Below are 15,153 nucleotides of genomic sequence, written 5' to 3'. Positions count from 1 at the left end.
CAGCGACGCGCGACAGCTCTCGCCCGAAGGTTCTACTTAGCGGCGCACCTGGACTAGCCCCGCTTTTACGACGGCCACGATACCACCATAGTTTTAATGGAGAAATAAATTTATCTCTCTTTTTTTTTCTTTTTGTATACACAGTAAGTAGAAATAATAAAAACATATATAGCAAATTTCGATTTTGTGTTTAATATTTATAAGCTAAATTCATGACACTGAAGCAACTGATCAACGTTGCTAGTAAAATCGGGCATCACATTCTTCAGCTAACATTCCTCTGGAGTATCTTATTTCCACGCGAGAGATCTTTGAAATCATGCCGCACGTCGGAATGATTTTTCTGATGATCGATGTGTGTACCGTTTTGAAGATCATTGATATCGTAAAAGCAAATCAATTTGATATCTTCATTAGAACCTTACATGAGATTGACGGACGAGAAATTGACTTTAACTAGTTGATCTTCCGATTTAACCACTATATTTAAGTGCAGTGATTTAATAACAACTTATGTCAATCAACTAAATGTTTGGTGAATCAAGAGCCATTACGGAAACTAAGTTGCGATAATGCAAATCTTCATGCAAATGTAACCGGAAACTCAAGTACTATTTGATACCCGCATCATAATTTATCGAGATTAATCCGGTGTAACTGTTTTAATTAGTCCCCACTGAACGAGGTAGACGACGAGACTTATTATGAATAAATTAACGCAATATGTGTTTCTCTTCCCTCGTTTAAAGCTATTTTCCCCCTCTTATTTATATCTGATGCATGTATATCTGTATACATTATTTAAATTATATATTCTGCATTTCCAGGCGAACGACCAAGCAGGTTTTATCTGGCAAGAGAAGAAGCTGATCTTTCGCTGGATCCCAACACGGGGATGCTAAGGATTCGACAGCCGCTCGATCGGGAATCACGTGACAAATATGTTCTCAGCGTCGAGGCACGTAATGGCGTCTCCGTTGGATATTGCCAGGTAAATTACGCATTCAGATAATCATCGTATCTCGTATTAACTCACCGTAATCATAGCTGTTTATCCATGTTCTCAATATATTTATCCTGAATGCATATATAATAATCCAGAAAAGTGTGAAAAATTCGCATTATAATTTTTTATGTTATGATTTTTCGAATCGATATTATATTAATATTCAGTGAACAACGCACACGTGCTTGTTAGCAAATTAGTACTGATTTTAAAAGAAAGATTTTTAATCCGTCGTTTACCGGTTTCGTATTAACGAAGCACGAGTAGTGTTTTTCGCTTGTGTGTCGTGAAAAACACATTGCCGAGTCAATTGAAGCGCTTACACGACATCCGTCCGTGTTTTTCTTTCCGTTACAGTTGGAAATGATCGTGGAGGATGTGAACGACAACGCGCCGTCATTTCGCACAAACACTGTTCGCATCTCGGTGCCAGAATCGCATCCTCTTCATGTGCCTTTGTACGTGGCGCACGCTACCGATCCCGACATCACGCCGTTGTTACCGATACGCTATATTCTCGGTCAGAACAGCAACAACCTGTTTGGGATAGACGAGCGCACTGGCGAGCTCTATTTGGCGAAGCGATTGGATTACGAGACTCAGCAGAGGCACGGTCTCCTGATAAGTGCTCTGGACGGTGCCGGACTCTCGGCTAACCTCAGTCTGAGCGTCGAGGTGCAGGACGTGAATGACAACCCCCCAGTGTTCGAGAGGAACGAGTATCATGTGGAGGTTCCCGAAGGCGCCAGGCTCGATTCCCAGGTGAGAAAAATCTTCATTACACGCCCGTCACGCGAGCATTTGTTTGTCGAGAAGATGCAGTAGAGTTCTTCGAAAAAGGAAACAGAAAGAGAAAGAAAGAGAGAACAAGAGAGCAGGAGAGGTAGAATTTTTGGATCGAATAGCAAAGTTAACAACCTTTCTCTTCAACCTTTCTTCCGCTCTTCATCGGTATCTCTTCGCGACCAAACTGATGGTTCCCTTTTTTTCCCTGGTTGAATTATTTTTGCTCCTATATATCCAAAAGCACTTCTATATCCCTATATCTGGGATGCGCAATTTTACCCGGGACAACCAAGAAGAACGCGCTTATGAACTCTTTGTCCCTTCTCGTATCGCGAGGCGTACGCCACGGCTACTAGTCGTCTATATTCCCCTTCCGGGTAGCTTCTTTCGAAAGAGTAGGGAATAGAAGAGGAAGAAGAAGAAGAAGAAGAAGAAGACGTTGACTCGTAAAGTTCACCTTGTAGGCAAAGAGAGAATTAACCCTGCGCCGACTAGAAACGGAATTAACCGGACGCTGCAGCGAGATTAACCGATGTTATTCCGCTATGGTTGCTCGACCCGTTCGAAACCAGGAGATGGATAGGAAATGCCTGATAATCTGATATTCAGACACGGCACGTTGCCGCGCGTTGATATCGATTGCGAACAGCGAGTTCCACGAGAGTAGAGGATTGATAGGTAACAGTCGATAGGCCCGCAGGAACACCGTGCCACACGGTCGATCATTTCGCGAGTATATAATAGCGAATTCGATTGGATGCATTCAGTTGCGGCACGTTGGTGCATATTAAAGCTGTCGTACACAAATTAACGTAAGAATCTGTATTTAATATAAATATAAAAACAGATTAAACTATGAAATCCTCAATACAATTTATTATGCTGTTAAGTAAGATTTTTATTCTATAATTCAAAATATTTACATTTCACTTTTACATTCATTACAAATCAGTGTATAACGGTTTTAATATGGACTAGTTCGCATTATTGCATCCAAACGAATTCATGTATAGGTTTCCAAGCAGTTACTCAACGAGAAAGATCTATTGCATTGTATACATTTATATCCCCAAAATAATAGAATTTTGATGGAATTTAAGAAATTTAAATTCCTACGTTATTCAAATCTATATATATATACTCCTCAATCTTCGTCGTTAGGAAAATGCCCAGAGCAAATCTGAAGCGATGCTTGTGGACCTCGGAAACGCAGGTCCATCCATGAAGATCGCTGACGGCGACGTGCATCTCTCCCCCTGTAATTATCTACACATATCAGTCATTATCTGGCAAAAAATCAAAATAAGAGCGAGTATAGGTCGACGGCGAGGTTTTGTGACGAGGGACCGCGTTGAGAAGAGAATCATTAGCGAAACTCGCGAGAACCGGGGCATCGTTGGTGCGTGGCTGATAGATCCAAGGATTTCTTCATGGCGATGATAATCGCGTACGAAATGAACGTAATTCTGAATATCAATTATGGATACTGATTGTGAATGACAGTGAGAGTTTCATTATGAGATATATTCGTTAAACAATCGTCGTATTTATTACAATACACAGGCGGGTACAACAGAACGGAAACGTCGCGTCAATTCGCGCTCCATTTCTTTCTTTTTCTTTTCATTTTCTTTTCGCTTGTCATTTTTATATTCTTAAACGGTTTTTGTCCTAGAATATTAATAAACGTCCTTTAAATTAATACAATAAATTAATAAATCTATCTATCTATCTATCTCTTTCGTCCAATTTGTATCTTCCTTTTCTCCTTCCTTCTTCCCTCATCACTACTCGATCTTCTTCCTTATGTATCGGCTATATATCGATGGTATCTATCGATAAAATAGATCTGTAAGCTGTCGGACAATATCTCAACCATTAGTGTACGTTAAAAGTAGAATGAGACAGAAAAATCTGAGCAAAAAGGCAAGATAGATATATGGCGGGAAGAAAGTGGAGTTTGAACGAAAGAATAACCTTGCAGTGAGCATAACCCTTCACCCATCGTGAACTAATAACGTACAGTTAGACACATTACTGCCTGCTCCCACGTCAGGTTCCTCATCTAATAATAACCTGCATCCCACCCCCTCCTGGACCTTCACGAAGACAACCCAGTCGCGGCGTCTCTCTCATTCTCCTCCTCCTCTTCCTCCATTCCCACCTCTTTCCTTTCGCCTTCTACCACCATCCATCATTCGTAAGCCGCAGGTTCATGCGCGAAACACGACCTTATACACTCCCGATCCTGCACTTTTTCTTCTTTTTTTTTCCTCGACCTTCGCAATATACCATCCTCCCGCGCTGGAAAACATCGTCTGGTTCGAACGTGTTTAGGGTTCGCGGTTGTTGGGTATGTTTAATTAATACGAAACGACCGGATCGACTGGTCCCGACGCTGCTTCTCTTTTTTTCTCCTTTTCTTACTCTTTCTCGCTCTCGCGACGATACGATTGCTCTTGATTTTCATCGTGATTCTATCCGTCTGGAATTTTAACATTTCATCACGCTTGTATTTATATTTTATCTCAAATTAAACAATCGTTATACACTCGTTCCCGCACCTGTGTGCAATTCAATACTCACAAAACCAGATTACATTAGATACATTGGTCATCGTGAATTTTTCGTCATTTACAGATTCTTCAAGTAACAGCAGTAGATCTGGATACGGGAAATAACGCGAGACTGAGCTATCGTCTTCAAGGCTCCACCGCTTTTCGCATCAGTCCCAACACCGGCTGGATATATCTCGCACAGAGTTTGGACCGCGAGATTCTCGATCGACACACTTTGACGGTTCTCGCGATCGACAACGGATCACCTGCGGCGACCGCGAGTGCCTCCGTCCTGGTGATGGTTTTGGATGACAACGACAACGATCCGCGATTCGAGAAGGACTTCTACGGATTTGAGCTGCTTGAGAATCTACCGTCAGGTACTGTAGTGGGCTCCGTGAGCGCCATCGATCCCGATATCGGCAAGAACTCACTTCTTAGATACACGGTGGTCCAAGCCAACAGCAGCTTCACTGTCGATCCCGACACAGGTAAGAGGCTATCTCCACGTCTTATTTTCCTGTTTTTCATTCTGTTCGTTCTGTTTACACTTTGTTTGCGTCGCCATCAAATGTCATGGTCAAACGAAGTACATATATAGGTTCTTGTCATAACGAGACTCAAGTGTTTGCAAAAGCCGACCGGGGCTCGGCTTCGAGGATCGAGTCGGAGATGCCCACGCAGCTCGAAAAAAACTCGCGGAGAAAAATATTGGCGAATCGTTTCCACGGGTTCGCTGAGTTTCGGCTCGCGATGTTCTCGAGTTGCTTGCGAACGTGTAATTCGAGAATTCGTTGAACAGATCCGGCAAGAATCGCATTATTCTTCACTCCGACCGACTCGTTTTCAGACAAGTTAAATTCACACCGGAGTTACGACCGCGCTACTCGACAACCGTGAATAAGAGATGTACTACAAGGAGAAACTTCCTGATTCGGTGGACGGTCCCTTCGGTGCTTCTCAGGGCTACGGGTGACAGTGATCGATTCGCAGCGATTAACATTTTGGTTGTACGTTTGGAATTTCTGTCTTCCTCTCCGTGACGTTTTACCTTGCATTATTGTCATACTCACGACAATGCGTATATTTCAACACGGTTACAGGAATGTGTCGCCGTGAAACGGAAGCAATCTCTGCAGTCGATAATCGATAATATAATTCTCGTTATAATATATAATATCCTTTTAATATAATCCTTATCGAATTTGATCTTTCACGCGTTTCGATTTTCTAAATTATATCCCTTCATCTTATGTCCTTCGTCTCGAAGCGCTATCACAAATGTAATTGTACTTCGCGTCTACCATAGTCTTTTATTTCTGCTAGATATTCAGTCTCGGTCTAATGACGAGCTGATATCTCGCGGTCTCTTTCTCATCTACGCTTTGCCGTTGACTTCTATCGCAGCTTTCTTTGCGTCCTCGCTCGCAGCAAAGTGCAGCAGCCCGCGGTTTACTTCCTGTTTAAGACAGGTTCTTAGCTTGTTAAATAAAAATTGAACGCGTCTTCGCTAGCTTCTTATTAATTCTCCGAGTCTGAATCGCCAACGTGATGTTCCATTCCGTTGTCCCTTTCTTTCACAGCAGATACGTTAAAAAGAAATGGACGTCACATTTCAACGAAAGATCGATTTAGTCGCAAGAAATGGAAGCGGATGCTTATGAGAAAAAAAGAAATTATTACTCTGTAAATCTCAATGGAGTGAAATCTCAATCCTTTTTTTGGAGTGAGATTCCATTTACCCTGATATTACACTCCAAAAAAGGATTGAGATTTCACTCTTTAGAGTGACAATTTACTTTAAAAGTTGTAAAGAATATCAATACATACAATGAATATCAATATAATACCACAATGTAGTAATAAAAATCTGATGTTATACAATGTTGAATTAGTTTTCAGTAAAAAAGCAAATTAGGTTTTTCAAATTAAAACACTGATCATGTTAAATTCACTTGAACCATTAAAAGCCGATAAATCGTCTTCCTGTCTTCCAAAGGTTAATGTATTAAATGACCTCGAGCCGTCAACGCGTGTAATTTACGCGTTGCTCTTACGTCAACCCAACAACCCTTTATGCCACATCATTGTTAAACGATTTTGTAATCGATGAAAGAGTTCCTTGTACCCGGGCAACATTATTCAGCGTTCACCAGCTTCTCTCGGACTATTTCGAAATCCTTTGATAATTTATATTAGTATTTCATCACTTTAAATGTTGTAATACGATTGTTAAATAAATCGGACATTTTATAAATACAACCACCGAGATTTAAGCTCACGATGTGGCGATCTCTCAATGGTGATTTACCAAATTACCAGGTTGAAGTAACAAGAACGATATGAGAATTGTTTCTTTTTTTTGTGGGATCTTCGTATAGTTCATTTTAGAGTTGCAGCAGTTATGTGTGTGCTTCGTGGGTATTAAAACATAATCCGGTAAGAGTAGCGCTTTCGCCTGGTCGGCGTGTAACGAATCATCAGGAACGGGGCCCGGGGCCCGTCACACGCCGCGAAATACGCGCACACGTATGCGGCGTGCACCGCGTGTGCAATGCGCGCAGTTTGATTGGCATGCGACACGGGGGTATTTGTGTACACGCTCTCGGTCCGAGACCCGGGTCTCTTCTCCTCTCTCTCTCTCTCTTTCTTTCGTTTCGTATCCGCTGCCTGTTTGCAGGCAGAGGTGGGACTTCTCGAGTCATCCCGACTGTGCGAACGGAGAGAATCGAGAAGTAGAAAAAAAGATGAGGGATAACGACGGCGATGGAGGTAGGGGCGATCGCGCTGCCGGAAGTATCAGCTGTCTTGTCGTACGAGTACTTCTATATTAATCCCCGCTGCATGCAGCGCGACTACACATTGTCCGGTCAACGGACCTGCGGCGGAGTGAGTTGAAATTTCGCCTGGCCATTGTCCTTCGATCGGCTCTAACCGCGAGATCTCCCATTGAGAAAACCCTCGAGCGATGGAGCACCTTCGCTCTTTCCGCGTAGGTCGCCCCCGTAACACTCGCTTAATGGCGCCCTTTTCTCCATTCATCCAATTAAGGCGGCCCCTCGCGTGTTGGCTTACAATGTCCGGAGATCGACCGGTGGTGATTTATGGAATGGCACGCCCTTGTCCGCGATGATACGCGACGAGAAGTAAGGGAATATTCGATTGTCAGCGCGACTCAACCGGTTCCTAATATGTACTGGGTGTGATCAGGGGCCGTTAGCAGTCGATGCCCCCCTACCGCACGACTTGAAGACGTTCATCAGAAATGTCCGAGTCGCATCCCGCCACCTCGCCGCCTCTCTTCCGACGCGAATCGCAGCGACGCATGTTCAGCGCGTGACATTCTCGCGTGTCCCATGCATTTCAAGCTATTGCGCGGTACGATCGATTATTGCGACTTCAGGAATTTCCGTGACCTACCGTGACCGACTCGCCTATCGATCGGATACCTGTTGCAGCGTGGCCACGTGCCATCTGCACCACGTGGCCCATAATGCGCGGGCATGAACACGCTCACTTCAGAATATTGATCATGTAACCTTTTACGGAGAAAAATGGTTGAGTAATTTTTATCTTACGAGACTGGTAAAATTATTCTGGCGATTCTATTTTTGCCGAATTTATGACAAACTTTACTTGCCTGAAAATAAAAATACTGGAGATATAAGATGAAAGATACATTACAGTTATCTCCACAATAAAACCATGCATTTATGATTTTACAAAAGTAAATCATATTATCAAGACTGTAAGCATGAATAATTCTCTTTTTACTTTACATACTTATATTTTTCTTCGCGTAAAATACAGTAAATTTTGTCAGCATCAAGGCAAAAAATACTCGATAAAAAATTTTATTGAAATGTGTGGTAATTTACAGAAAAAAGTATCTTAGGCTATACACTAGACACTAAAAAATAACTAAATTTTAATAAATATTTGTTTGAATAGTAGTAACTAAATGTTTACTTACAATAAACAAATATTCACTTAATTAAAAGAATGATAATTAAATTTACGTTTTCTGTACCAAATATATATTTAGTAAATATTTAGTTAGTACTATTCAAACAAATATTTATTAAAATTTGGTAAATTTTATATAAATGATGACTATATGAACCTGCCAATTTCATAAAATTTACTATAATTCTAGCATATCTTACATTTTTCTCCGTATTTCTTCAGAAGCAGAAACGTGAAAAGTGAAAATTGTTATGTGTATGTATATATATATATATATATATATATATATATATATATATATATATATAACTGTATATATGTATAAAATACCTACATATACACGGTATATACATACAAAAAATTTTCACTTTTCATTTTTTCCGTAGGAAGAAAGTTACATGATTGACATGTAATACTTCTGCGGCGTTACAAAGTGATAATCACTTTGTAGCACATTGATTTTATGCGAGAAAGATCTGTGGAAAAAAAAGATTCATTCACTTCGTTTAATACGTCTACTTGTATACATCGCATCGTAATGAATGACGATTATGTGATCGATTTATATTATAATTACGCATGTGATATAAAAATATCGATCAGATCTAAGATTACTTAGCGATATATTTTTCAGCTGCAAACGTGCTTAGCGGCGTTTCCCCGCGGCTTTTCTGCGCGTCGATAATTTGGTATGTTGCTTTGCGTCGGTGATGAAATTAAAGATAAGATTGCTCAGCTAGTCCGCAATTTAGCAAGACGCAGGTTTGCAAAGTTGTCGAGCAGGTTCCACGATGCAGACTTCGATCTAATCCCGGTCTGGGATTCCTCGCGTTGGATCTTCTACCGTTTCCATTCGTCGAACGACTGTTTGATTTTCGAGAAAGCGACATCGTGCCATGGGACATGATTCTTGACTCGTACATCCGATCGCAATGGATTTTCAAATATTGGAAGAAGCACGTAAAGACAAAAACCACGTTCCTCTTACAAGAATGACGGTGAGATCGGTTGCGCGGTCCCACGGTTAACACGAGAAACGCATTAGCACGCGTCCTACGATATACTTCTTATTGTTGCGCGATGGTATCCCCGACCAGCCGGCCGATGCGTTTGCATGTCCATCGTCGATCGTTTGTCTTGTCGAGAACGGAGAAGTGCGGCGTCGTCGTCCAACTACCGCGTCGGTGAACGCCGGAATGGTCGCGATGGTTTTCGATTAGGTACGTCGAGAATTCGTGGTGGCACGCCAGGCCAAGGCCCGGCGTTGGCGTGCGGACATCGATAGAGGTCGTCTCGGGAACGAATTATTATCCCGATCTTTTTCCCAGATCCTGGAATAGTTCTGGCGGCTTCTCAACTAGTCGCTCGCTTAATTAATACACCGACCGTGCATCGAAGTGGGGATCCTTTCTGCGCTTTGACTCCATCTTTTCCCTCTTCTACCCCACCGTACTCTTGCACTCCTATCTCTTCTTTATTTTCTTATTTCTATCCTCCTCGTCCTCTTCTCGGCTTCGACTACTCTCTGCGATACGTAATTATGGCAGATCTCGTTACACGCGTGACTACATATGCCCCTAGTATGATTATTATATGCGAGGAAAGAGGGGGGTAGAAGGAAGGAGGGGGAGAGAGAGAGAGAGAGAGAGAGATCGAAAGCGGAAAAATGAAACTCCTGGTATATCGGGAAGTACGAGTAAATCGCTGCACAGATGGTTCTTATTCGCGTTCAAACGACAATTATCCAATTAATCGTTCTTAACGAGGATAATTGATAAGGTCGGTCTACACATCCGCGCGATCGAAGAGACGTCAACCGGAAGTCGTACATATTCGATTTTATAATGAATCGGTACTCTCCCGTCTGCACTAGAAAAATAGTCTGGTAATAGCTATCAATGTTGAATGAAATAATGCCAATTAAATGTTTGGTTAATATAACAAAAAAAAATGTTTACTTTCTTAAATATTTAAGGAGTATTTATTAAATATTTATAAAAAAAGTAAAATTATTTTTTATCATATCAACCGATATTAATCATTTGATTGATATTGATTGGTATTATTTCACTTAACATTTAGTAATTATTACCAGACTTTTTTCAGTGATCTCTAATAGTTTGGGAATCAGCACGTAAGATCCATCAGACTTAAAGTCTTTAAGTATCTATTGTAATATCAAGACAAACCGATATGGAGCTTTTTATCGCGCGCTCATAAATATTCCTCGACATCCGTTAATAGATACTACCCACGGCGCTGCGAGAATTGAAACTCTAGATATATCAAAGTAACGTAATCCTTTTATCTAAGCCGAAATGCCGACTTTTCTATTGCAATTTCGACCGCCATTTTTTTATCTGTAGTCTAATAAGCGCTTAGTATTATTAGTAATTTTTTAAATATGATATAGATATTAAAAATGTAGGATTTTTGCACTGCTTTGATATATCTAGAGCTTTAAGCTATCCTAATCAACATCGCACCGAAAAAGCAAAATTCTTATTGGCTATTGTCTATCGCTTATTGCGTTCAGTGTGCAGAAGCCAATAAGCTCACGTCGTTGGTAAAGCGCAATGAAAATTAATTGTCTCTTTCCCCTTTACTCGGCAACCATCAGGCGAGATTATCACGCGCGAGCCACTCGACCGTGAAACGAAAAGCGTCCACGAGCTGGTTCTGGAGGCACGAGATCAAGGAACACCATCGAGAGCTGCCAGAGTGTCTCTGAAGGTCACGGTCCTGGATGTCAACGACAATTCGCCTGAGATCGTCGATCCCCAGGGGGATGTGGTCAGTGTCAGGGAGGAGCAACCACCGGGAACGGAGGTAGCCAGAGTGCGAGCAATGGACATGGATCTCGGTGAAAATGCTTCAGTGACGTACAGCATCCCGAAAGGTAAGGATTAACATTGCTTAATAAGTTTAACATTAAACTTATTAAGTCTAAATCTCGCGGTAATATATACAGGGTGTTAAAAAAAATCATTCAGCATTTATATGGTAAATAGTACACACTATACTTACTCAGTAAAAAAATCTTAGTGAACATAGGTTGGAAATTCAATCAATCTGTTATACAATAAATAGGGAACGGTTTTTTTTAACACCCTCTCTAAATTTTTTAAAGTGGAATCGCACTCTAAAGAGTAAAGATTGAGCCAGTTTTGAGAAAGATTGAGTCAATTTTCACTCTCCAAGAATAAGATGTACTCTACAGATTTTAGAGAATATATATTGTGTCATTTTTTATTATCCGATCGTCATTGTGTGCGATCCAATCGGTTACGCGCTACTAATTAAAGATTAAGGAAATTGCGCTTCTGCCTCCGATATGATTATCCCGGTAAGAAAATATATAAATTACAATTAGTTGGGTGTATGTGTACGCAACCAATAATTGCCTGGCTTCGTTACGAGAGCGTCGGGCTGAGTCGCAGAGAGTCAGGAATAATAGAGAAATAGCGAGAGAGTACTTACATGCCGGAGATTAGACGGCGGACTTGGTTTTTTTTACCGGTCGCTCTTGACTCTCCTGCGGTAGAGCAAGCACTTTTTGAGGCTTTAATAACCCAGGAGCAATTACAGAAACAATTATGTGCGGTCTTAAAAGCAGTCGCGGGCGTTTTTACCGGGCGTATTATTCGCTAGCGAAATATACTTCGCCGTCTATGAAGAATCGTTACCACGCGTGCCAGTCCATTTCGGTTACGATTGGAATCGAATTTTTATGATCGCTCGTACAGCGAGAAAAGAATCTTAATCAGAGATTAAATCTTAACATCCCATCGCAGGAGATATTGTAATATTGTCGAGGATGTACCTCTTCCCGTCCATGTCAAGTATTTCATCCCGTGTTCTATCGCGGCGCTTATTTCATGTACACGATTCTCCTCAGAGTCAATGGCACAGATATCAAAGAGTTTTTCTATACCGCGTGCTCTCCCGCGTTCAAGTTTGCAACAGCAAGAATGATTGTCCAGCCGTAATTTTGTTCGTCCATCTGACGAAGAATGTTTCTGCTCAGACCTGACTTCGTTTTTCGCTACAGACCGAGACTCGGACGGCTACAATGTCTTCACCATCGACCCGATCACCGGTATGATCAGGACCAAGGCCGTACTTGATCACGAGGAGCGCAACGTATACCGGGTGTCCATAAGGGCAACCGACGCCGGTCATCCACCGCGACACAGCGAGCGCGTGTTGCGAGTCGAAGTTCTGGCACTTGCAGATAACCGGCCGACCTTCACCAGCAGCAGTCTTACCTTTAACGTGAGTACTATTGACCTTGCCACCCAGTAGGATTCATTTTCCCATCAAATATGTTTCTAGCTTCGTTTGGATGCCGTGGATCTTCGTAGTTCCCTACTGCAATTATTCATTAGAACATTTATGATCGCACTAACATCCCTGCGACGACGACTCGTCGCTATTATTATGTGTGTTTCCTGTGGATAGCTTCATACAATTTATGCCACGTTAGAAATTCTGTAGAAAATTCTATGGGAGATTGAAATTTTATCGCGATCTTACGAGCTTCGTTGTTTTTAATTATTATAAATATTTAATTTTGTCCTTTTTTAATTCTTAGAAAGATACATATTCTAATAACTTAATATTTTTGTTTTTCTTATTAATTAATTCTTCCCCAATCGCAGTCTAGTTCCTTTTTTACTCAAGCAAATTTTATCTAAAATAAAAAAGGACAGAGTCCAGTTTCTCCTAAAATATCTACCTAAAAAATTATTTCGTAATATAGATGAAAAGTAATCCTAAATTTGTCCTCATTTTTTGAAATCCTAGATTAGTAAAAAAACTTAGTTGGACGGAGGGAATAATAAATAAAAATATGATTGCAGAGAGAAGACTAATACAAGATTATTCTAAATATAATACTCATTTTGACTTTATTAGTACATGACATTTCCTCAGATTTAATCAATACACATAAATTATTTTTATAAAAAAGACAATATTTTTATATATCAGAGTAAAGTGGAGTGAATTTAATAATATACACTCGATTCATTCAGGTGCGCGAGGATGCAAGTATCGGGCACGCAGTGGGATCAGTTTCGGGAGCGGGTCCTGCGGGTCGCGTGGCTTTCACCTTGGACTCACTGACGCCAATCAGCGAGTTTCCAGCTTTCGATGTCGATCGCAGCTCGGGCCAGCTGGTAGTCGCTCACTCGCTCGATCGCGAGAATGTAAGCGAATATCACTTGCAGATTCGTGCATTAGACACAACCTCACTCGGGAATCCTCAGAGCATTGCCGTTTCCGTGAAGATCATTATAGAAGATGCTAACGATAATCCACCGAGTTGGCCGCAGGATCCGATAATTGTTCTCGTGTCCGAAACAACAGCAATTGGCTCAACCATTTACAACCTCACGGCCAGTGATCTGGATAGTGGCTTGAATGGCGAACTCAGATACGGTCTCGTAGCCGAGTTTCCAGCGAAGGGTTGCTTCACCGTAGATTCTTTAACTGGCGCTTTGACGTTGGCCAAGCAATTGGATAGAGAAGAGATAATGCAGCACACTTTAATCCTCAAAGCATCGGACCGGGCACTACCAGGAGAGCAACTAGCTTCCACAGTCACCGCAAAAATCATCGTTCTCGATGAGAATGACAACGATCCCGTCTTCGTCGCGCCAGAATTTACTAAGATAAATGTCCCATCGAATCTTCTGCCTGGTAAATTTTACATCTCAGCTGAATAGATTATAAAGTTATATACATATAACAGGATGATTAATGAAATTCTTTATTTTCTTAATTTTACTAGGAGCTAACGTGGTAAAAGTCGTCGCTGTAGATAAGGACTTTGGCGACAACGGTCGAATATCTTATGTGATAACCTCGGATAATAAGGAAACGCGGCTCATCATGGGTTACGAGTCGGGCATCGTCACCCTTGTGAAGCCCATCACGGAGCCCATGAATGTTGAGATTACGGCCAACGATCACGGAACACCATTCCGCAAGGCTACACTGAATCTGAGCCTGAATCCGGTAGCGGCACAAGCGAGTGGACCTCCTCGACTACTGTTGCCTAATCCGATCGTTAAGATTTCCGAAAACCTCCACATCGGATCGCATGTGATAAACGTTGCAGGACCAGCAATTGCGGATCAAGGTAAGACTAAAGATCTCATAGCTATATCTCTACTGTGTGCCAGTTAAACTAAAATTTGTCACATTGCGACGATTAATACAAAGTAATAATATTATCGAATTAGTTCTAATGGATTTCCAATTTATTATCTCGAGCGAAATGATGTAACTGCATATATATGGCATCAGAAGCAAAATAGTAGAAACTTATCGAACCCTGAGGCATAACAAAGATACTTTTAGACACTGCGTTCTTACAGTTTCGGTGGTGCGTAAAGTCCCTGTCGGTGCAAATTTAACTAGAACTGTCAACTTAATGGCGTATAAGGAGACCGCGATTGAAGTTAGAGATAGCGAAAGACAATTTGCTGTTTCTCGTACTTTTCTTAGGCATCTCACTTGCATTCTGACGATTTCACCTTTCTTTCTCTTTGAGCGAGTCTTCGACATAGAATATAGATAGTATGTGTAATTTGCCGCCCACCTACACACCGCACGCAAACAGTGCCGCATAATCATTGCCGCGCTCACCGCAGCTAATAGGAAAACCCTGCTACGAAAATACCTGGAATATTTAATTGCTTCGAATCTGGTCAATACCGAACATTACAGTAAATTTATCGAAAAGACTCGCGCGGATTCTGTCGAAGTCGCCGGCAACCTTGTCCAAAGTATCCCGCTGCGGTCGAACCTCAGTTTGTATCTTCTCCTTGC

The 15,153-nt window shown here is 41.5% G+C and overlaps 1 protein-coding gene across 1 annotated transcript in view; it reads left to right on the top strand.

Moving 5' to 3' along the window:
• The window catches only part of ds (dachsous cadherin-related 1), a 377,057-nt gene that overhangs the window by 336,315 nt on the left and 25,589 nt on the right, over nt 1-15,153 (top strand). The window contains exons 6-12 of the mRNA XM_087413226.1: nt 828-991; nt 1,364-1,768; nt 4,433-4,841; nt 10,937-11,215; nt 12,368-12,591; nt 13,353-14,019; nt 14,111-14,461. Of these exons, the coding sequence (XP_087269352.1) occupies nt 828-991; nt 1,364-1,768; nt 4,433-4,841; nt 10,937-11,215; nt 12,368-12,591; nt 13,353-14,019; nt 14,111-14,461 (2,499 nt within the window). The remainder of the gene's footprint in view (nt 1-827; nt 992-1,363; nt 1,769-4,432; nt 4,842-10,936; nt 11,216-12,367; nt 12,592-13,352; nt 14,020-14,110; nt 14,462-15,153) is intronic.

The sequence above is a fragment of the Acromyrmex echinatior genome, chromosome 14, assembly GCF_024713525.1.
Source record: "Acromyrmex echinatior isolate Ae372 chromosome 14, ASM2471352v2, whole genome shotgun sequence".
NCBI lineage: Eukaryota > Metazoa > Arthropoda > Insecta > Hymenoptera > Formicidae > Acromyrmex > Acromyrmex echinatior.
Note: the sequence above shows the minus strand (reverse complement) of the source record. Positions and strands in the feature narration are given on the sequence as shown.